At 33.0% G+C, this 23066-nt stretch overlaps 1 protein-coding gene and 1 long non-coding RNA gene across 5 annotated transcripts; one reads left to right on the top strand and one right to left on the bottom strand.

Moving 5' to 3' along the window:
- The first annotated feature begins 13435 nt into the window (after window positions 1-13435).
- On the top strand, window positions 13436-16920 carry LOC132293486 (uncharacterized). Of its 4 annotated transcripts, none has more exons than XR_009477842.1 (4): window positions 13461-13646; window positions 14647-15305; window positions 15476-16555; window positions 16680-16920. It is a non-coding gene; the product is annotated as an uncharacterized LOC132293486 (long non-coding RNA). The 4 variants fall into 4 exon arrangements; XR_009477841.1 differs by having other exon boundaries at window positions 15473-16555; XR_009477843.1 differs by lacking the exon at window positions 15476-16555 and having other exon boundaries at window positions 13467-13646.
- Window positions 16921-20743: 3823 nt separating this feature from the next.
- Window positions 20744-22348, bottom strand: LOC132293485 (probable membrane-associated kinase regulator 4). The gene has a single exon (XM_059790995.1). It carries the CDS (start codon window positions 22104-22106, stop codon window positions 20985-20987), a length of 1122 nt encoding a protein of 373 aa, XP_059646978.1. The 5' UTR covers window positions 22107-22348; the 3' UTR covers window positions 20744-20984.
- Window positions 22349-23066: the final 718 nt, after the last annotated feature.

Below are 23066 nucleotides of genomic sequence, written 5' to 3'. Positions count from 1 at the left end.
TTAGTCTTTCTTTGGTCACTCATTTCTTGGTCGATTGAATGAGATTCTGATGCTTCTGGTGCTTTCCCTTCTCTATGCTCTATTACATTTAACTCTTCTTTTACTGTGTTTAATTCTAATGCTGTATAGAAAGATTCAAATCCGACACTTATAATATTTTGCTTAATATCATCATTATTTCCTTGTCCTAAATAAATACTTTCGATAAGTTGGTATTTAGGTTCTAGATACTTGTCTTGTAATGCTTCAAATTCTAAATTATCAAAATCGTACATTATTTTATCTAGAATTTCATATTCTAATCTATCATAGAGGACATTTATTTCTTCAGGAGATTCTATCTCTATTAGTGTGGTTAAAAAGTCTTCTTGGATATCATCAACTAAATTGTTTTGTCTTTTATAATTACTAAATCTTATACTAGCATTTCCGCTATTTGAAACATATATCATAGTATTTTCGGGAATCTTTTTAGGTGTAGTAGTAAGTTTAGGTAATTTTCATTTTGTTCCTTCATGGGTAATACTGTTTACCTTTCTGGCTTCTATCATCTGGATATATTTGCTACTAAAAGGTTTAACTATTTCACTAAATTGGGCTTTAAACTTTAAGTTATACTGATTAACTGCATTTTCCATAAATAAAGTATTAACTAATAGATTTTCAAATTGTCCTATCATATTATATCCTTTTGTAGATATAACTACCTTAATATGTTTACTGAATTCTCTAATAGTCATCGTATAATTGGGAATACATCCTACTATTGCGGCATTATCTGCTAAGTCTATTTCGGCGCTGGCTATTTGTGCTTGTTGACGGTTATTCCATCGATCATCATAAATATAAACAAGTGCTCTAGTTCCGGTTTCTGCTCTGTTTAATCCTACTAATCCTATCATTATGATGCCTAAATGCATAAGTTCTAAATTATTATTATTTAGTTCTTGGCATGCTTCGGGTGTTATAAGGTCTAAAATTACTTGATTGTTAACTGCACTTATTTTTCTTTGGCTAAAATGATTATATATCTTACTCTGAAAATTTAATAAATTATTAGAATAAAGATTAATTTTATTTTTTACCTTCTTCATTCCTTGTTCTCTATATTTTTTAGTATCATGTTCATTATCATATAAATCTTCTACTCTCATTATTTCTTTGGCTTTTCTAAGGATAATGGCCAATGTGGTATTTGCTTATGAGTTTGAAGTTATAATAAATTTACACGCTTGGTTGTTGTAAGAGAGGACTGGTGTGACAATCTTATTTCTTTTATTTTATCTGATAATTCAGATAATTCTTTTGAAGATTCTCTGGTAATACTTTCTTGTATTACTTCTAATTTCTCTTCAAGTTTATTAACTTTATCAGATAGCTGGAGTAATAACTGAATTAAAAAGTTATTTTGTCTAATATTTATATTAGTTGACTGTAACTCTGTTTTAAAGTTAGTAAATCCTATAGGTTCTTTATCAATTCAGTTAACGCGGTTAAATATTCAGGACTACTGGTGCTCATAAAACTATTGTAATAATTTTTGGATATCGGTTTTAAGGGATTTTAAAAAGTCTAGGATTATTTTCTTGTTCTCAGCAATATTCCTAATATCACTATTGATATCTTTAATTGCGACTAATATTATCTTATTATCTAAATTATTTGGACTAGAATTCTGTACTACTTGTTCTTTAAATTTTCTCCTAATCATTTTATAGAAGTATCTAAATTATTAAAGTCAAGTCTATTCATAAACTAAAATCGTTGACGTCTAGCTTCTAAAATATTTTGTATTAATATAATTCTAGATCTAAGTTCTTCAATTCTTCTTTGTAGATTACGTGTTGTGTCTCCTAATTCTAGAGCTATGTAGCAGTTCTTAAGTGTTGTTTGACAAAATTCTAATACTTGAATAAGTTGTTCTTTGGGTAAATTGTGCATAAATTAAGCTCCTTGGGGTGAAAATATAATTTCAGCTTTACAAATGGCTAAAACAAAACTTGGTTCATGTATTTGTAAATATGTAAACTACGTTTGGGTATGGGTAATATACCTTTACTAAGACCATTTTATCGTAAAACTCCCTATATCATATATGTTATGTTTGCGCCACGTGTTATTAATAGGGGCATTTATGGTAGATGCCGTGATTAGAAAACAAGTGACAAGTAATTAATAATAAGTTGAAAATGTGAATTCATCAACCACAATATTTCAACGAGGTTGCCATTTCAACGCGCGACTTCTTGCCATTACAAAAAATATAGTGCAAATTTGGTTCATTTAATTTTCAATACAAATGCATTATTTGTCCGAGAAAAACAAGTGTAACTATGTATTTTATTGAAAACCAAAAATATAAATGTATCACGTGTTTTTTAGTTATTATTTTGTGCGACATCAAGTTTAATATATTAATGTGATGCATGTTTCAATATAAGTTTTAATCATTTCGTACGTAATAGTGTAAAAAAAAAATACATATTTTTATATTCTTTTCCTTCCTTCGTCGTTATTATAATATATTCAATTATTATAATCCGATGAGAATTGTAATTAGCACACCACCAACACCGGCAGTCCAATTTATTTATATAACCATTTCAATGTAGCATCAGTACATAAATGTGAGTCACTTGAATAACAGCACAAAAAGACCAATTCTATCAACATAAACCAAGAAAGAGAAAAAATCAAAAGGGTGACAAGCCCAACCAATTACAATGATTCATCCTTCTATTGGGAAACGTGCTAGTTTTAAAAACTTTTCGAGGGATTTAAATTCATAGATCTTGATTCATTACATAGAGACAAGTTTCATGCAAAAATAAAACATGATGTATCATTCAATTAAAAGATTGAATACTTACATCAAGGTTTGAGTAAACCTTAGATCTCTCCTCTAAAGTGAATGTTCTCACTTATTGTAGATCCCTTAACAAGATGCATTCTCCTTGGATCTCCATCTTCTTGGTAATTATTTTGCCTTTAGGAATCACTCATAAGCCTCCATGAATTACCTCGGAAAACTAGGCTTGTGGGAGCCTCCATTAGATGAGAACATAAACCCTAATTTTCTAGAGAGAGAAAATATATATTCCTTTTTCCTTCTACTAAAATCACCCCTAAAATATACATAGACCATGTATATTTATAGGCAACATAAAAATAAAGAAAAAGGAAACAACAAATCCTTCTCCATCTCTAATTCATATGTCTCAAATCTAATATGATTCCAATATCAAGTTGGGCTATGAGTGAGAATCCATTGGGCCTATTATTTTATTGGCTACAATGAATTAATAATTGGCCCGGTCCATGGACTCAATTCAATTAATTCATAAATTAATTTCTACTCCACTAAAAGAAATTAATTGAACTCCAATTAAATAATAAATAACCTCTAAGTCAATATTGCACTTTGACCCCTCTATGCATAATTAGTTATCGGATAAATATAGCCATCAATCCGACTACTTAATTAATATATTTATTTTGGTACCTTTGATTATTTCTGGCTCGATCACAATAAAACATTTGTTTGACAAAAATAATAATTTAAATAAATAAATATATAATAAATCATTTTGTCTAAAAACACACGAAGGCCTTCGAATTTACTTTGTGATCAACCATAATCAATACAAAATAAATACAAGTAGCAATGATGCAAATATTGAAAATATAACCCTCTAACTATTAATTACATAACTACCCAAAGTGTCGGTCTAAGGATCCCGAAGAATCCGCTGAACAAATCAAAGTAATTATTAATTAATAAAAGAGTCTATACTTTTCTCATACTTAAGAGTCAAATGCCATGACGGTGATAGGGAGTAATTGCATACGACGGCTCTCGTAATATATCTCAACCTAACGCGGATCCAGTTCAAGTCTTAATTAATTATGAGTCCATCCATAATTACCGACTATGAACAATTTATAATTACTATTTATATATCATGCATTGATTGCCATCACATACATATATATAAATATTTCTTGTAATTACATGGACACTATCAATTTCATAGTGAATCGAAACATAATACATTGAATTCACCAATTATATAAATCATAAATATTTCAGATATGTCAGGAACATATGTCACTATAATCCAGATAGGAATTTGCTATGCCAGGGTATATAAATCCCAACAGCTCCCACTTGCCCTCATAGCCAATTCAAATTGCACCTAACTCCAATATTATCCAGATGATGATCAAAATTATTGATCAATGACACCTTTGATAATGGATCAACAAAGTTGTGTTCCAATGCAATGTTCTAGCTACAAGTACATTTTCTTGCCGGATAATATCATGTAGAACATGATACTTCCTATCAGTGTATTTTGTTCATCTATGGAACCTTGGGTCATTGGTTTGGACTAATTCTGCACTATTGTCGCAATATAGCTCGATAGGCAGGCTAGTATGCTCCACAACCTCTAAATCAGTGAGATCAAACCAATAGGCTTATATTGCCACCTTTAAAGCTGCAATATATTCCACCTGCAGGTTTGAGTCAACAGTTGAAATCTGCTTGACAATCTACCAACTGATTTCCCTTCCATTAAATGAACATACACTAAGTCATGAACCTCATAGTATCTACTTCTGATTGAAAATCAGAACTAGCATACCTGACTAGGACCATATCATCACATCCATAAATGAGTATGATATCATTGATTCTCCTTCGGTACTTAATGATATTTTTCACAACAGACCAGTTGTCAAGTCCAGTATTGGACTGATCTCTACTGACTATCCCTACTATGTAGCGGATGTCCTGTTTGGTATAGACCATGGCATATATGAGACTCTCATATGCCGAAACATATTATTCCAGTCTCATTTGCTCAATCTCCTTTGATAGTCTTGAAAAACTACTTACTAAAGAGAACCATCCATATCAATAAAGCAAGAACTCATTCTTTGAGTTATGCATATCAAACCTGGTCAAATTTTATTAATGTAGGATTATTAAGATAAGCCTATTTTCCTTTTAACCTGATCTTGCAAAAGCTTGATCCTAGGAATATAGCTTACATCTTGAAAATCTTTCATTTAAAAGTAATTGAACAACTACCTTTTAATTGATGACAAAACTTCCACGTCATTATAAATGAGTAGGATGTCATCAATATATAGAATTAAGAAAAATAATGACATTCCCTTGTACACTCATGATTTATTCACTAAGAAATCTTCTGGTATCTTTTTGTAGATTAACATGCATTCCATAGGAATCACCCTACTAGAAAGTTCTACAAGATCCCAGAATTTATTAGAATACATCGATTCCAACTCTGATTTCATAGTAACTCACCAAAACGATCTATATCCACATCGGTTCACGCTTCCGTGTAGCTTACTGGGTCCAACTCATGTTTAACAGGGATGTCCATAATGGTCTCACCTAAAAACATGATTCTGTCGAATTGGATGATAATCCTCCCACTACATCAATGTACCGATGCAAGAATCTGTGTAGTAGATGATGCTAACGCATCAATAGGGAATTCATATATTATTCTCAATCTCTATAATAAGTGTGTTCACATGTGGTACATCTGGTACTCATACCAAATTCTCTAACATTATGCTACTAGGTATGTGATTCATAATATGATTCTCCTATAGATAAACAGTGAGTGAAAACAATTAACTTTTATCTTTGAGATCATAAAATAATCCATCCTGGTGACATTTAGAGTAGCTATCAAATCTAGCATGCCTATGATCTGCTTCCAACTTACTTGTCCATATCAAGCGCACATGTGCAAGACTACCCCATATGTGCATGTGATTCAAACTAAGATTTAATCAAAAACACAGCTCAACGGTATCCTTGAGACAGACTAAGATGGAATGCAGTTCATAATACGCATCGATGTCATTAACGCTAAACTCTTAAGATAATGTGGCATAACTGATCATAGATCTAACCATGTTAAGTGGAATTCTGTTATTCCTATTTGACACCTAAATTAATTTAGCGTCAATTGCGGAAAACTGGTACACAACACCCTCATTGACCATATAGTCTTTGCACTATCCCAGGAAATACTCAAATACTCGATCAGATCGAAGTGTCTTGATAAGTTTACCTAATCTGTGCTCCACATCAGTCTTGACCCTCTCGGAATATACCAAAAGTATAAGACTTGTGTCGCAACAGGTAAATTTATCCAAAACGTGAGTAATCTTGATTGGATGTTCATAAGACTACACGTGTACGTGTGTACCGACTCCAATTGTTCTTTATGTCTATTTCATTTGGCTGATTAAGCCCTTAGAGTTATCTATCCTTCAAAACAAGATTCACAAGTTTGGTTTAGGCTCCTCTGCCTCACTAGGTAATAAACCTTCTTTAACCAATCTTTAAATCTCATTTTGATTGATTACAACCCAAAAATAGACACCAAAAAATACAATGAGTCAGGAATAACAAATTTTCTCTTAACATTCAATCTAGAAGATGCAACATTAGTTTCTACATCCTGCAAATCTTAAGAGCTTGTGATTATAGTATATTAACCATCTTTCAATGCACCAGAAGCAATTGCATATCTGTTCAATTTTATAAAACCAGTTTTATAAAATAACGATTTAGTTTTTATAAGCCACAAGTGAAACAAAAATTAGATAGCGTCTAACCTCTGTGCATAAAGATAATTCTCTAATACTAATATCCTCATACTCTCTAATTTCAGATGTAATACTCCCACTGACTTAGTTACAACCTTGACATCAGGTCAAGTACAAATATATTCCATATCATCGAGACTTCTGGATTCCTGAAATCCGTGCAATGAATTGCAAACATGTTTAGTGGCTCAAGAATCTATTCATCAGAAATTAATAGATACAACCACAGAACCTGCCACGTCATTGCTTAGACAGTTTATCCTTTAGTGTCTTAGTTAGCGACAAAAGAAACAGTTTTCTTTGCCCTCAACATACACTGCCTTATTCCCTTTAACCTTTTGGATACCCATGTTTTGTGCTAGCCTAGTCCTATTATCATCCTTCTTCTTTGCTTTGCCCGTCCACTTGGGCCTAGAAGAAGATGGTATAGATTAGGTTAGATTGATAGGAATGCTTATACTATTTGATTATCCTTTCATTTGTTACCAATTCTATAAGAATATCAGCGAGTGTGAACTCAAACTGATTCCTTATTTAGTTCACTCTAAAAGAGTCGAACGAGTTTGGTAATAAGGCAATAATCATGTCAACTTGAAGCTCACCACCCAAGTCAGCCCTATTGATCTCCAGCTAATTTTTTTAAATAATAAACTTTCATTTTACAAAATTCGATCTCATACTGGAGTTCCTAAGGCTATCTTGATGGTATTCAAGTTTGACATAGTACTTTCGCGTACTCTCTCTATAATCTCACCAAAATATCTTATTGACATTTAACATGATGCTTGAAGAAAATAAAATAATGTAAATGTTAGCTTTGGAGCGTATTCGAGGTAAACTCTAAAATATTGTACCAATTCATCTCATTTGCCTTATTTCATTTATTCAAAGCATTAATGTTCTCTTGGGTATCTTAAAGTAAAAGGATTAGGTTTAGGAGTATTAAATACATTTTGTACCCTTACGTTGTGAATAAAATATCTAAGTTCCTTTTCAAGTCATTATAAATGAGGTCCAATATCATAGAATATATTAGCAAATAGATAAACTGGATTAGACATAAATAATCTGAATATAAATGCAATCATACAATATGCAAGGTGAATTATTAATACTGTCATGCATATTTAAAATTAAAATGAGTTTGTTAACCACATAATATAATAATTCTCAATCGAACAAAAGATCATTATCATTATTGGTGAACAATCCCTTTTAATTAATGCGAGTCCCTCAACTCTGTAGTATAATAAATCAACCAATCAATATGTCAATAACTTATCCTGTTGGAGGAGTTCATTATTACTATTGTTGAGATTCATTTACTATTAGGCGAGCACTTCCATTAAAATAGTATGTGGGTCCCTTAACCACTGCATGAAAAATCGGATAACCAATACGCCAATAACTTATTCGGTTGGCGAAGTTCATTATTGCTATTGGCGGGCAAATCCCATTATCTCCATATCTCTTAAGACAATGCCTTGTCTATTTATATGAAATGATTCCCAATTATGTTTAACCTTTCTAAAATCACTTAGTATAGACCACTCCGCTGGGGAGCTAACACTATTGATTTTAGATTGAGTGTATAACGTTATTAATACTCTAATGAAAAATAAAACATTAAATATGTTGTCATCATAATCTAGATTTTTTAAATCATGCGTAGGGCCTTATTCTTAAATATCTAATTACAATGAACATTTAATATTTTTATTTTCATGAGACAACCACTCTTGTAATATTAAGACTCTTCAAATCATGCACGGGGCCTTATTTTTGAAGATCTAATTACAATGGTTTTAATAACGAAGGCTATGGGGTAATGTATAAAAATCCCCGCTCCCACTCAATTTTTAATCATTAATAATTAGAGTTTTGAATTTATTCATTTACATGATATAATGCATGCAAAACGTCTTGATTTTAATCCAATTAAATTTAGAAATTATTTGGACATTTAAATGATTCACTAATGTTTAATTTGAAGCACACTTTAAAAAATAATTTACAAAAATAATTTTTCATTTCCCAATAAGTATCCTCAAATTAATTAGTAATCAAATCTAATTAATTTTCATAATTTAATTAATATAAATCAAGCCATTTAAATAAATATCATGGATCCAATGCATGAATAATAATTAATTAACAATTATATATTCCATGCATTTCATACATCGCATAAATAAATAAATGACAGATAAAACAAATAAAATGGCCAATGGAATCAGCTTTTAACATTTAACTACTCTAAGTATTACGGGAAGATCATCCATCGGCTTGTAAACACCCACATAAGGCTGGTACGCAGCAGGAGAAGTGAAACGACGGTCCGAATGCGCTTGAAAGGTCTTACACGCACCAACACGCGCTTACCACCCGCCTTCCAACCTCTTCACGCGACTGGACGCGTCTCTAGAGGTCTCCAGCGCGTGCCACGCGCTCCCACCCGCCTGCACGCGCTGGGAGAATGCTGAAGCGCGTGCCACGCGCTCTCACGCGCGGGCACGCGCGTGTGCGAATTGCCAGCGCGTTCCACGCGTTGGCACGCGCCATGCGCGCTGCTGTGGTTCCAGCGCGTGTCATGCACGCGCCTTGCTACTGCTGGTGCATGGGGCAACTTCCAGCCGCACTCCACTGGATCTTTGCCTCGCTGAACTTTGATCCGACGGTTGCTGATGTGCGCTCATGTATACCGCACCACACCGGATCATCCGTCCACCTTCCGGAGCTGTCCCTTGTCGCCGGCCAAACTCCGGTCACCGGAAAATTGCCGAAAAATTCCAGAAAAATCAGAAAAATTTCCAGAAAATTAAATTAAGCCTCAAAAAATTCCAGAAAATTACTGAAGCATAATTTAACCCTTTTGGACCTTCTTGAAGCTTCATAGTATCCTTTGATGAATATTACATGGCTTTAAAAATATTTACAACTTGAAATACAATGGAAAAAAATAAATTACATCATTGAACTTTCAAACGGCTAAATCAAAGCCTTAATTACATTCATCCAAAGATAAAATTACATTAATTTAACCTATAAGCTTCATCCATGGCCCAACCATACATCATCATTCATTCACAATCATTCATACATCATTATGTATCAATATATATCAACATATTAAATCATACATCAATAAAAATATATATGAATATAATTTTGGATCCATGAATGATGATTTTCATAAAATCATGATCTCTAGTAATGAATCAAACCATGCTCTGATACCACTGTTGGGAAACGTGCTAGTTTTAAAAACTTTTTGAGGGATTTAAATTCATAAATCTTGATTCATTATATAGAGACAAGTTTCATGCAAAAATAAAACATGATGTATCATTCAATTAAAAGATTGAATACTTACATCAAGATTTGAGTAAACCTTAGATCTCTCCTCTAAAGTGAATGTTCTCACTTATTGTAGATCCCTTAGCAAGATGCATTCTCCTTGGATCTCCATCTTCTTGGTAATTATTTTGCCTTTAGGAATCACTCATAAGCCTCCATGAATTACCTCGGAAAACTAGGCTTGTGGGAGCCTCCATTAGATGAGAACATAAACCCTAATTTTCTAGAGAGAGAAAATATATATTCCTTTTTCCTTTTACTAAAATCACCCCTAAAATATACATAGACCATGTATATTTATAGGCAACATAAAAATAAAGAAAAAGGAAATAACAAATCATTCTCCATCTCTAATTCATATGTCTCAAATCTAATATGATTCCAATATCAAGTTGGGCTATGAGTGAGAATCCATTGGGCCTATTATTTTATTGGCTACAATGAATTAATAATTGGCCCGGTCCATGGACTCAATTCAATTAATTCATAAATTAATTTCTACTCCACTAAAAGAAATTAATTGAATTCCAATTAAATAATAAATAACCTCTAAGTCAATATTGTACTTTGACCCCTCTATGCATAATTAGTTATCGGATAAATATAGCCATCAATCCGACTACTTAATTAATATATTTATTTTGGTACCTTTGATTATTTCTGGCTCGATCACAATAAAACATTTGTTTGACAAAAATAATAATTTAAATAAATAAATATATAATAAATCATTTTGTCTAAAAACACACGAAGGCCTTCGAATTTACTTTGTGATCAACCATAATCAATACAAAATAAATACAAGTAGCAATGATGCAAATATTGAAAATATAACCCTCTAACTATTAATTACATAACTACCCAAAGTGTCGGTCTAAGGATCCCGAAGAATCCGCCGAACAAATCAAAATAATTATTAATTAATAAAAGAGTCTATACTTTTCTCATGCTTAAGAGTCAAATGCCATGACGGTGATAGGGAGTAATTGCATACGACGGCTCTCGCAATATATCTCAACCTAACGCGGATCCAGTTCAAGTCTTAATTAATTATGAGTCCATCCATAATTACCGACTATGAACAATTTATAATTACTATTTATATATCATGCATTGATTGTCATCACATACATATATATAAATATTTCTTATAATTACATGGACACTATCAATTTCATAGTGAATCGAAACATAATACATTGAATTCACCAATTATATAAATCATAAATATTTCAGATATGTCAGGAACATATGTCACTATAATCCAGATAGGAATTTACTATGCCAGGGCATATAAATCCCAACACCTTCTATTCAGAAAAATCAATCTCAAGTACTCGTATTAAAACTTTTTTTACAAGGAGCATAACCCTAAACAAAAGGAAATTATTTTTATTTTTATTTTCAAAGGTAATCATCAAAAACATAAAAGATGAGTATTGGCTTACCCAAAGAACGAAGACAGGGTTTAACATATGAACTCCTACTTTGGTTGTTATGCGGAAATAGGGAATAGAATCATTTATTTGGAAATTTAGGAACAAGGTGGAAACACATGCTTTGTTCAGGATTTAGTTGGCCAATATTTCAATTAGTACAAATTTGTTTTCTTAAAGGAGAGGTTAGGGGTTTAAGCCTCCACACGGGCACGTGCATGTGAGTTTGTTTTACCATTCAAAATAAAAAAGAACGACAACCGCACATCCGTTGGACTGGTGAGTTATCTTTGTTGACATTTGCACTAAATTTCAAAGTTAAAATTGCCTAACTAGCACATTTGCAAATGTATGCCAACTATTTACTTTGTTTGGGATTAGGTTTGAGTTTTCAAAATAACTAGGGTAAAAATTAAAATACACATTACAACTTTTACACATTGTTAAAAATAAGTGGCATAGACCATTGATTAATAGACTAATCTTATATAACTTTATAATTTTAAAGAGATGCTGCTATTCACACTTCTCTCTGTTTGCTCTCCACATTTTAAAAAAATTAAAGATAAAAAAATGACATAATTGCCCCTAAAAAATCTTCACCGCCATGGTGACATATGGCTTAAATATTAAAATATTTTTCATTTTTTTTTTTGAATGATAAAAATGTTAGGGATTAATGGTTAAAGAAAGCAGGAGGACTCGAACACAAGAGCAACCCAACCACTCAGACAACACTGTCTTACGAGTATTTTTAATTTCAAAAACTTCTAAGTACATAATTTAATTAGGTAAAGTACTGTTGGGCTCTAGCTTTACTCTTATGTAGGGGTGGTAAAATGGGTCAGAAACCATCAATCCATCCATATTCGCCCACTTTTTAATGGTTATGGGTGAATCATATTTAATTTGAGCGTCAAGATAGGTTGAATAATTTTTAACCACTTAATTTGAAGGTCAAGATGGGTTACCATATTCAACCCATATTTCACCCATCACATAATAAACACACAACACACATTTATTCTATACTGCACTCAATTAATTTTTCTCTCTAAAATTATCTCACTTACAATCCTTTCTCTTTAAATTTGTCTCTCATCAATCCCCTCTTTCTAAAAATTTCTTCTAAAAAAAAAAATAATAATTAAAAATAATTTTAAAAAATTAAAAAATACTAAAAAATTTAAAAACTTTTGAAAAAATTTAAAAACTTCCGAAAAAAAAATAATTTTAAAATAAAAATAATTAATTTTTTAAAATAAATAAAAATTTTAAAAATAAATAAAAAATTTAAAAATTAAAAAAATAATTAAAAAAATTTATATATATATATGATCGTTAAGCTTTATTAAGATGTCACCTCTTTTAAAGTTCCTATTAGGTAGTTCAGGTTTATTAAGATTCCATCCTTTTTTATGGAGAGAAAATGATCAAGTTGTAAAATGGACCACAATCATTGTATTCTTATCCCTACCAATTAATGTCATATTGTTATGCGAGAGGTGACGGTTGAAGGTTTCCAATCTTAGGATATCTAAGATTCCACGTTGTGCTCAATTCTGGACCTCATTTCCTCCTTAGCGTAATATCAAGCAGATATTAGGTTTTAAAAAATTTTTAAATAAAAAAATAATAATTAATAAATAAGAAATGATATGTCTTCCGATCTCAATTACCAATTTACCGACTCTTTTTAAGAATACAATGTGATTAGATTACTTGGAATTCTTAAAAAAAATCCCGTAAACATTTCTTCTCTTCGACTTATTTTCAATCACATTATATTCGAAGGAGGAGTCAACAATTAAAGTCAGAAGACCTATCATTATTCTTAATAAATTTATGGGTCATAACGGATTGACCCTGCCTATTTTTAACCGTCTATTTTTAATTTGTTCTTAATGAATTGAATATAAATCTTGACCCATATTAACTGGTCTATTTTTAACCCAACTCAAACTCGGCCCAACCCGCACATTTGCCACCCCTACTCTTCTGTACCATTGGGCTAATGGCCCGTTAGTTGACAATGGTTTATTACAAGTTTGCACTTTCTAATAACCAGTGAAGAATCATCATCAATCAACTCTACAGTTTTGACTTTTGCTTACACTCCTTTCCTTCTTCGCCTCTGTTCTACTTAATTTCTATGAGGGATAGAAAGATTAAGGATCTCTGTTCTTCAGAATCCAGGTGAACAATGAATCAGTTAGTTTCTTTTGAATTTTAATAAATTTTGCTGCCAATCTTCTATCATATGAACGAACCCAATTACCCTACTTTTCAATCTATAACCCTATTTTTCTCTCATGTTTATTTCTATGAATTAGAGGAAATAGCTTATACCTCACGAGAAACAAATCTCAGCTCCATCTTATGCAAGTCTTAGACAAGTATGATTTTTCAGCTTAAATAATAATCTTCATTTTCATTCACATAGTGTTCGTGTAATTTTTTATCCAAAATTACCTTACCTGTTCTTCAACTATAAAAATTCCTTTAAATCCGACATTCTTTGTGGAGTTGTTGTACCTGTCTTTTTGAAGTTGTGATCTGAATTTTGTTTCAGTATGGGTTTTGAGGGAATAACTTTTTGACCCATTTTGTTTTGCGAATTGTGGACCCAAATCTAGTCTCTGCTAGGGTTTGTGGTGTGGGTACTAGAGAATACTGATAGAGAATGATAAATAGAAAGTAAGAGAGAGACAAAGGGTTGGAAATTGTGATCTCTTGTTTTCTTAGCATAATGAAATATTTTCATCCATTTTCACCGACGTAGGCTATACACCGAATCACAAGAATCTTTGTGTTTTGTGCTGGTGCATGTTCTATTTTTCCAATGTTATTTATTTATTGCATTCTTAGTTTTGTGGCGTTTTTCGTAAGAGTCTTGCAATATGAGTGACTCCATACTTAATATTCCACTCCCTAGGGTTGAGTAATTCTATCACAAGTTGATAAGAGAAGTCATGCCAAGTTCTGCATGTGGGAAGTGGGAACATTCTAAGGATTGGGAAACTCCTGCAATATGAAAGAGTCTATTTTCTCTATTGGAGTGTGATGGACTTCACTATATTCATCACGAGCCTAATCTGCATGACACTAACTAAGGAGTCAGAATCACTTGAAAATATTGAATCCCTTTTATAAAATGGAAGTTCTTAATATAATTATTCTCCATATCATCTTTCAGGCACTACTCAATTGCAAGGGAATTAATACTGAAACCATTAACAAATCCGGAGAAACTACTCTTGACACTGCTGAAAAAACTGGGCATTCAGAGATTGCAACTATCTTACAGGACCATTGATTCCAGAGTGCAAAATCCATGAAGTCGCCAACAAGAAGCAATTGGTGACAGTTATAAACAAACTAATGTGGTTGGCTTGCAATTTTGTCTCGGTGGCTTTTTCTGCACTGTCTTATATTGCTGTGGGAAATCATGAGAGGCGGTTGGCAGTAAGTATTACAGTTATAAGGACAGTGGTCTTGGCTGCAATATTGGGGATAATGTCATATTGGGTAATTATCCATCCAATTGAAGCTTCCAATTTGAGGAGCATTCGCATGTCTACAAGGAGTAGCTAGTCACAGTAGTGGTTTGCCTCGGTTATGTCAGATTCAGAGATGCTGAACAATGAGTACAAGAAGCTTTATGCAATTTGAGTTTGGCATATTACATATTCTTTTCTAACCCATGGTATTTCTGATCTCTTCCCTTAATTTTTTTTTTTATGGCCTTTCCCCCTTTGCATTTATATACTAATTTAATTTAACAGTCTCTTTTCTCTTTCATGTAGCTGGTAATTGCTGTTCCATTAAGATGAACTGTAAAAGAAGCAAAGAATTGTAATTTCTTTATCTTGAAATTTAGTGATTATGATTGGCTAGATTCTTAACTCATATTTCTCACTTAGTTTAAAGTCTATATGTTTGTTTATGAGTTCAATTTATATTCATTCCCCCTTAAATTCCAAGGTTTCGCTCTCTAATCCCACTTTCTTCTTTGATATTAGCAGCAAGCACTTTGATTCAGCTGAACAAAAAGCTAAAACAGTTGGTTTATATCATTGTCATACTAGAACTTTTCACTGGTTGGCTTTCCAGATTGAAGCATAAGGAAGGATTACTATGTCTATTTTACAGCTGCTGCAGAACTTTCCCTTCTCATTCATAACCCTGGCTAATTTGTACTCATTTCCAAATGAAGACCGTATTTATGTCTGATTAACTTTTTATTTTTATTTATTTTATTTTTTATCCACTGAGAGGTGATATCTTCAAAAAGTAAATAAATAATTTACAGTTTCCAGCCAGTCCCACTTCCTGATTTTTTCAAGAGATTCCTGCAATCACTTTAAGATAGGGAATCCATTTCTACTTTGGCTTAATGCAAGCCAGGGAAAGTACAGCTGCTCTGGTTAGCAAGTGGATATCAACTTCCTTGATGATCTTATGACATATCTCCTTATTTAATCTTATGCAATTGTCATCAGTTATGTTTTGGGTGGAAAAAGTAGTTTTCAAGATGGAATTATATAGAAACATTATTCATGATTTATCATTCTGATAAATCTCATGCTGTTGAAAATTTCCAAGTTCTCTGATTACCATATATTCCAAGATGGACTGGCTAGATGATATATATCAGTTTTGGTGGAAAACAATGTAGGTCTTGATCAGTAGCTGATAATGTGATTTTATTTGCAATTTGGGAGTAAAAATGTCTATTGCATGTATTTGGGATCTATGTTAGATTTGGGTGCATATATGGTTGTCAAATTTTTCTAGGTTTCAAATCTTAGGACAGTGGAACATTACTGAATAGTCAGTGTCCTAGACTCCTAGTTTTATCCATCCTCATCTAGAATAAACCTCAAGTGTTATATAGGATGTGATATTCTTTGGAAGTTCCAGGAAACAGGAATGAGTCCCCCTTCTTCATTCTGCTTGCTGTGTAGGTCTATCATGCACTTCTCCTGTACACACACCTGTGTGATGTCATGGCTAACATGGTATTTTTTGACTCCTGAATCGTCCATTTGACGTAGCAAGCATCCATCTCAAGGATCACCCACTTGTATCTTCTAAAATTATTGGTAATAGATACATTTAAGTGTTGTGTCATAAAAATTTAGCCGCTTCAGTCCTCTTGTATTTGGTTTCAATCTCTGCTAAATGCATTGCACCGGGGTTATGACTGGTTGTTTTCATTTGAGACAGTGACAGGAGCGTAGAGGACACTGAATGTTGATGAATCAAGAGAGCAAAAGGTAGCCAAATGAATCAAGACAATTAATTGGCACATGATTCCTGAAATGATAACCACACAGTTCTTGTAACTTAGGTGTTGTTCATATCCCAGCTCTTTTCACTTTATCTTCAATTTTGGTTTTATGTCCTGTAGCACAATGACCTCCATAAAGAGTGTGTGATATATATTATTAATTCTGATTGAACACGAGATTCTTATTGTTCCAATGTATGATGCTCAGGCTGCCAATAATTCAGAAACTCCCAGATACATGATACCATTCTCTTTGAATAAAATCTCAACTTCAGTGATGATTTCCTTGGATTTTTTACAACTACAATCCCTCTTTTTCCAATTCTTCCCTAGTTAGATTTAGGCATGATGCACTTTTTACTAGAGAACCCAGGTATTCTCTTTCATCAAGGAAAAAACTCTCAACACAATGATATGAACACAATAACAAGGCAAACCCATGGAAAGTACCCCTTTATCAAAATAAAAAATAGCTTTATTCCATTGAAAAAGACTACGCTATGGACCTCCCTTGTTAAAGTAACGTATTTCATGATATCATTGTTCCTTGTATTGCTTATAGAGGTTAGTAATCATGAAATAGAGATTTAATATTCGCATCTACTTTTAATTATTTTTTAATTAAGTTACTCAATTATGTGTTGATGTTTTATTTTATCAATCTAACTTTTCAGTTGGGTTTTTTGTATCTTTAATGCAATTTGTGGATGATAACTGCTTAAGTTAATATGTTGAACTCAACTGTAAAGTATAAGCTAATAGGTTATAAAATGAAATCCATTTTCGAAAGAGAGAATGAACCGGAAATTTGTGGAAGAAGTAGATTGCAAAATATGAACATAGAAGATAGATATGTACTTTGTCCCTCTTCTTTGGTTATGCTCATTTTTATAATTCCACATTACTGAGGACATAACAATAAAGTGTAAGAAGATGACAAGTTAGTTGAAGAAAAAATTATTCCAGTATTATCTACAAGAAAATAATGTAAAAAACTTATTCCAATATTATAGACAAGAAAATAATGTTTGTACTGTCGTACCTCACCTTAGTCCTGACATTATCCACATGCTCCACAAGCTGACTGGGCCTGCCAATGCCACAAATATCCTTTTTGAGTTTCAAAAAACATGCAACCCTATGCCTTTGAAGGCTCAAATTGTATATGGTGGTATGTAAAGAAACTTGTTAATTATTATTATTTTTTTAGCTTGAGCTAGAATATGCAATATTAAAAAATGTATCCATTACCATTATGACCATTTGCTGATTGATTCATGACACCACTGCATATATTTGGTTGATTATACTATGGATGCTAAAACTATTATTTGAAAATTATGAAGAAAAAAAAAAAAAACTATTATTTGAACAGCGTAACGTGTTAAAACTATTATTTGAACAGAGTAACGTGTAAACATTTATTGTCTGGGTTAGGCTTGGCTAGGCATAGTTACTCAACAACTTGCCTGAAATCTTAAACTCGATGTAGAAAACATATGGGGTCATGAAACAATCGACTCCAGCTTATCACAATAGCAGAAGAAAGAAGAGACATGCATTGAATCCTGCTAAACTAGTACATGTTTGAGATCTAGAGAAAATTTAAAGGCCATTTTTAATTTACATTAGAGGTCAAGATTGTGTAAATTGTGGATGGTAAAAGGGATTCATTAAATCAGTATATTGAGTATGACAGGAACACATACTGAGAAGAAAAATATGCAACTTAATCATTTCAAACCTCAAAATTGCTTTTAAATAATCACATATAAATTTATATTTTGGTCCTACTAAGAGCTAGTTTCGTGCATATGATGATATTTAACATGACAGTTCTGCTACAGTGATTCAAGATGGCTTCATTGTGCCTGTTGATTAACTCTATCCAAAGGTGAACTTCAGTTAAGCTTTTACAAGCACGGAGTCTATGCCACTGGCCTCTCCTCCATGAGAGTAGCTATACTCCCAAACAAATCAAAATTTATCTGTTTCCACGATGTTTTTCATAATAGATGCTCTGCACTTGCTTTCCACCCTAATGCCAGGTTGGATGTTTTAGCTACTCCCGATATCAGATATTTTTCAATGCTGTTCTATCAGGAACATCGTGGGAATTTGGATAATAATGTGACAAGCTGCTTCCCAATTATGTTTAGAAAAAGTTTCCGAAACATTCTAAACTTACCTTGCCCTTTTCTCCATGTAGATGTAAGATGATTGGGCATTAGTTTGGCATTAAAATTTGATTTTATGTGCTCAATAACATCCTAGTGGTACAATTGTATGTGCTCATCGGTACTTCCAAGTGCTCAATAACATCCTATTAGTATGTTTGCTGATATTTTTTTAATGGAACTGTGTCAAATATCTGGATGACATCTCTTCACAGATAACTGTTTGGTCGAAAAAGGTTATTTGTCTGCACATGAAAGTTATTGGATTTTGTTTTCTTGCTAATTTAGGCATGGCATTACTATTAAACTTTCTATTTTCTATTTGGATGGTGGGGATTGAATTTATTTATTTTTGTTTTTTAACTTTTGATGCCCGGGATTGAAGGGATTACTTTACAATTTTAATATATCTTGGTAAGAGGTGAGGAATGACTTATTGTGTTCAATTCAATTCTTTAATAATTTGATAATTTGAATCCATCATGTTTGCAAGATGTGCTATTGTGCAGTTGATCCGTGCTAAAGCCGGGGAGCAACTACTCTCACTTGAATGATGTATATATGATCAAATCTTTAGGTCTACAATGCATAATTGAGTATAATTGTTTCAGGTTGACATCACAATCCTCTTTTCCTTTTCTTCATCTCACCTAGACAGTCTTTTGCATGCGCAGGGAGAAAAGGAACCAAAATGATACTGATAATCTCTTCTCTTGTATGAATAAATAGGGTAGATAAAGAAGGAAAGGATAGTGGTAGCTCCACTCATCTTGTTGGGAAAGATTTGAAAGGAGGACAAAAAGGATAATTACTCAATATTATTGTTTCCCTTCATTTTCTCCCACTTTTTGAGTAAAGTAAAATCACTATTGGAGTTTGAAGGAGTTCCTCTCTTTCCTACTTTTCCTTTTCTTTCTTTTTTATTCAACTCCATCAATCCAATCAGTCCCTTAAGGAAAGGCAGACTAGATAACTTTTTGAAATTGAACTGTATCATTACTCTCTTCAACAAAATTTCAGTTTTTCATCTAAAATCATGTCAATTATTAGTAGTATAAGTTCCTCTTTACAACTTTCAACTTTGGAAGATTATATAGGGACTTAAAGGACAGCCTTTTAGACACTACAATTCTTGACATAGGGATATAAAATGAAGTGCATCAGACTTTTAGCATCCATCTTCTACTTTTTCTGTAGTAAAGAGAAAAGATGAATTGGTTATGATTCCTCACTTTATTGCACTAGAACAATGTTTCTCACAGTAGTCTGTGGAATGTAATTAAGGAGGAAAGAGGACACACTAAAAATTACTGTCTATAAAAGACCTAGTTTTTACAGTACCCACAGAACCAGAAAGATTAGCGTTCCTGAAAACGTGCTCTTCCCTACGTGTTTGATAAAGTTGTATTCTTATTCTTATTATTTTTTTCGTTTTTCCCCTTAAGCATGGATTTTAATAACCTTTTTTTTGGGTATTTAAGTCACACTCGCAAACTAATTTGTCCCACTAGGGACTCGAATCTGAATGAGGGCTTAGTAATGTCACTAACGAAAAGACAGTGACTTTACAATTAGCTTAGCTTAAGTACAGCCTTAGGTGGTTTGCATTAATGTTGTGACCCAAAAAGCCATACGTTGTGTAATTTTGAAATGAAATCATGTCTTTCTTAAGAGAATGTCTGTTATGTTTAGCAGGGTCTTCATTGAACTTCAAACATGTGATGGAGTCAGTTTTCTGTGTGTAGAAGATGACATTGAGTACAATTCAGAACAGTAAATTCTCTGTCGAATGAGTAAGTTCCAGTTACATTATTTATTGAATAAGAGGAAATTTAATGTGTATTTGTCCACAGTGACATCTAAAGATGTTCACCTGCTGGAAAAAGCATCTTGACGTATTCAAGTCTAATTGTTTGTATTATTACTGTGCATATGAAAATGCCTCAACATCACATGGAACTAAATAGCACCCATTATGAAAATCTTTACAGGAAATGAGAATACATTTTAATCATCTCTCTCTGGAAACCTTTCTCTTTCTTTCTTTTTTTCCTTTTTGTATCATCAAATGCTGTAAAAACCAGGTCTTTCTTTATCCCCAGAAGCTGCAATCCTTGAAGCAGACAGTGAACAAAGCTCCATTTCGCCTACCAGTTTTCTTGAGCTAAAAAGCTGTTGAGACTGTTTACAATGAGCAATTGCTCCCTCAATTGAACAATCAATCTCCGAATTAGCGCTGCTGCTCCTCTTGAGGAACTGTGACTCATTAAAACCATTCGAATTAAATGAGAATGATGATGAAGACGAAGAAGCACCCGATGAAGATGAAGATGAGCTCTTTGTTGCAGAATGTCGTTTGATTGCTCCTGAAAAAGATCTCCTGTGGCTATTAACACCATCCTCAACCGCCTCTTTTTCAATGCTGTTAAGGACATTAGCCAATGTTGGGTATGTTCCCTTTCCGATTTGTCCAAATGGGTTTTTCTTTGCTACCTTCTTGTACTTGTTTAGATACTCCTTACCTTTGGAGACATAACCGGCTTCGAAATTGCAGGCTTCTTTGGCAGAGGACTCATCTGAGCAAGCCGACTTGTTAAAAAGCGACTTCAAATAAGCCCGCGAAGCCTTCAACTTTTGACGCAGTGATGATTGTTTAATCATCTTGAGCTTCTTGGACCAGCTGATGAACTTCTTTGGCCGATCGCCAATGAAATCGGTCAATTCAGTCGACCATTCGAAGAAGTACTCATCAGGGTTTATTTCACTACTGACCCTGCGAGACTCGGATGGTGAGATGTTGCAGGACTCCAATGGGGTACTGGTATTGGTAGAAGAAGTTGTAGATGTAGTGATGAAGGCAATGCTGTAGAACTGGTCATCTCCAAGAGTCTCTTTTGTGTTGTCAAACGTGGTGGTGGTGGTGGTGGAGTTTTGGAGGAGTTTTTGGACCATTTGCAGGCGAGGAGGGAGGTGAAGAGGAAGGAGTTTTCCTTTATAGAAGAGTTCATCAGCTGGTGAAGTTGTGGATTCTTTTTCATGGGAATTTAAAGACATTTGGAACTCAAATTCTCTGGTTTGAGGAGGAGAGTTTGTGGAGTCAAAGAAGAAGTTGGAGGAAGAGCTTACCTCCATATCTATGTAGTCTTCATCTGCATGGTAGCATGGAGGAAGATGATCTGTGGCCATTTCATGTGACTAACTGCACTCTCCCTCTCTCCCTCTCTCTCTGAAGATGCTTATGGGGAGCTGAGTCTCTCTCTCTGTGTCAAGATGCTTATGGGGAGATGAGCTTGGTGAAGGGAGAGGAAGGGCAGAGCATCCTTTAAAGTAGAGATGGTGCCAAGTTAGAAAAGCATAATAAAATTGTAAGGAATGGTCAGATTTTATTTTATTTTTAGATATCTTGAATGCTTCCAAATGATACAATTCAGGGAAAAACAATGTTACCTTTTTTTTTTTTCATAAGTTGTGTGGCTTGAATGTCATTGCCTTTTTCTTTTTCCCTGAATTACATGATGGCCCAAAAGTCAATTTTTTGGTTTCAAAAGGTGAAACTTTTTAAGAGTAATAATCAACTTATAGTGATTCTATTATGGTACTATCAGTGGCACAGTGAATGCTCTATAAATCATTTTATCTTTCTGTCTCACTTTAAGTTTTCTTGTACTTATAAAGGAAAAGTAAATAAATAATATGACCCAATTGGATTGTCTAATCTTTTAGTACTAGTCTTACCTTTTTTTTTTTTTGGCTAAAAAGATTTTAATGAGATAGTTAAGATGACTAACCTATTAATTAGTATAAGTAAGATGTCATTAAGCAGTTAACCCATTAATTGGTCAGTTTAGCTGTGTTTATTTTCAAATTAATATCCATTCAAGGAATGGAAAATTACAGATGGAATGCATTTTAATATGTTAATGCATTTTATTTTAATGATTAGTATAATATAATACTATATCTGCATGGAAATCCTCAATGCTTATTGAGACATCCATCCACGTCCGTCCAAAAGTAGCTCAATTTGTTAAGAGTGGGAGTTAAAACTAACTAAAAGTAAATGATTCTGGCGTTTCCCTGCAACAACCACAACTTCTCTGCCACCAAAGTTCAGCCCATTTCTCAAAATCTGGATTTTTTCAATTC

Source organism: Cornus florida, unplaced genomic scaffold (assembly GCF_030987335.1).
Source record: "Cornus florida cultivar Cherokee Brave unplaced genomic scaffold, ASM3098733v1 CherokeeBrave_3.0.0_Hap2_Chr02, whole genome shotgun sequence".
NCBI classification, from domain to species: domain Eukaryota; kingdom Viridiplantae; phylum Streptophyta; class Magnoliopsida; order Cornales; family Cornaceae; genus Cornus; species Cornus florida.
This window is presented reverse-complemented; position numbering and strand designations above follow the sequence as displayed.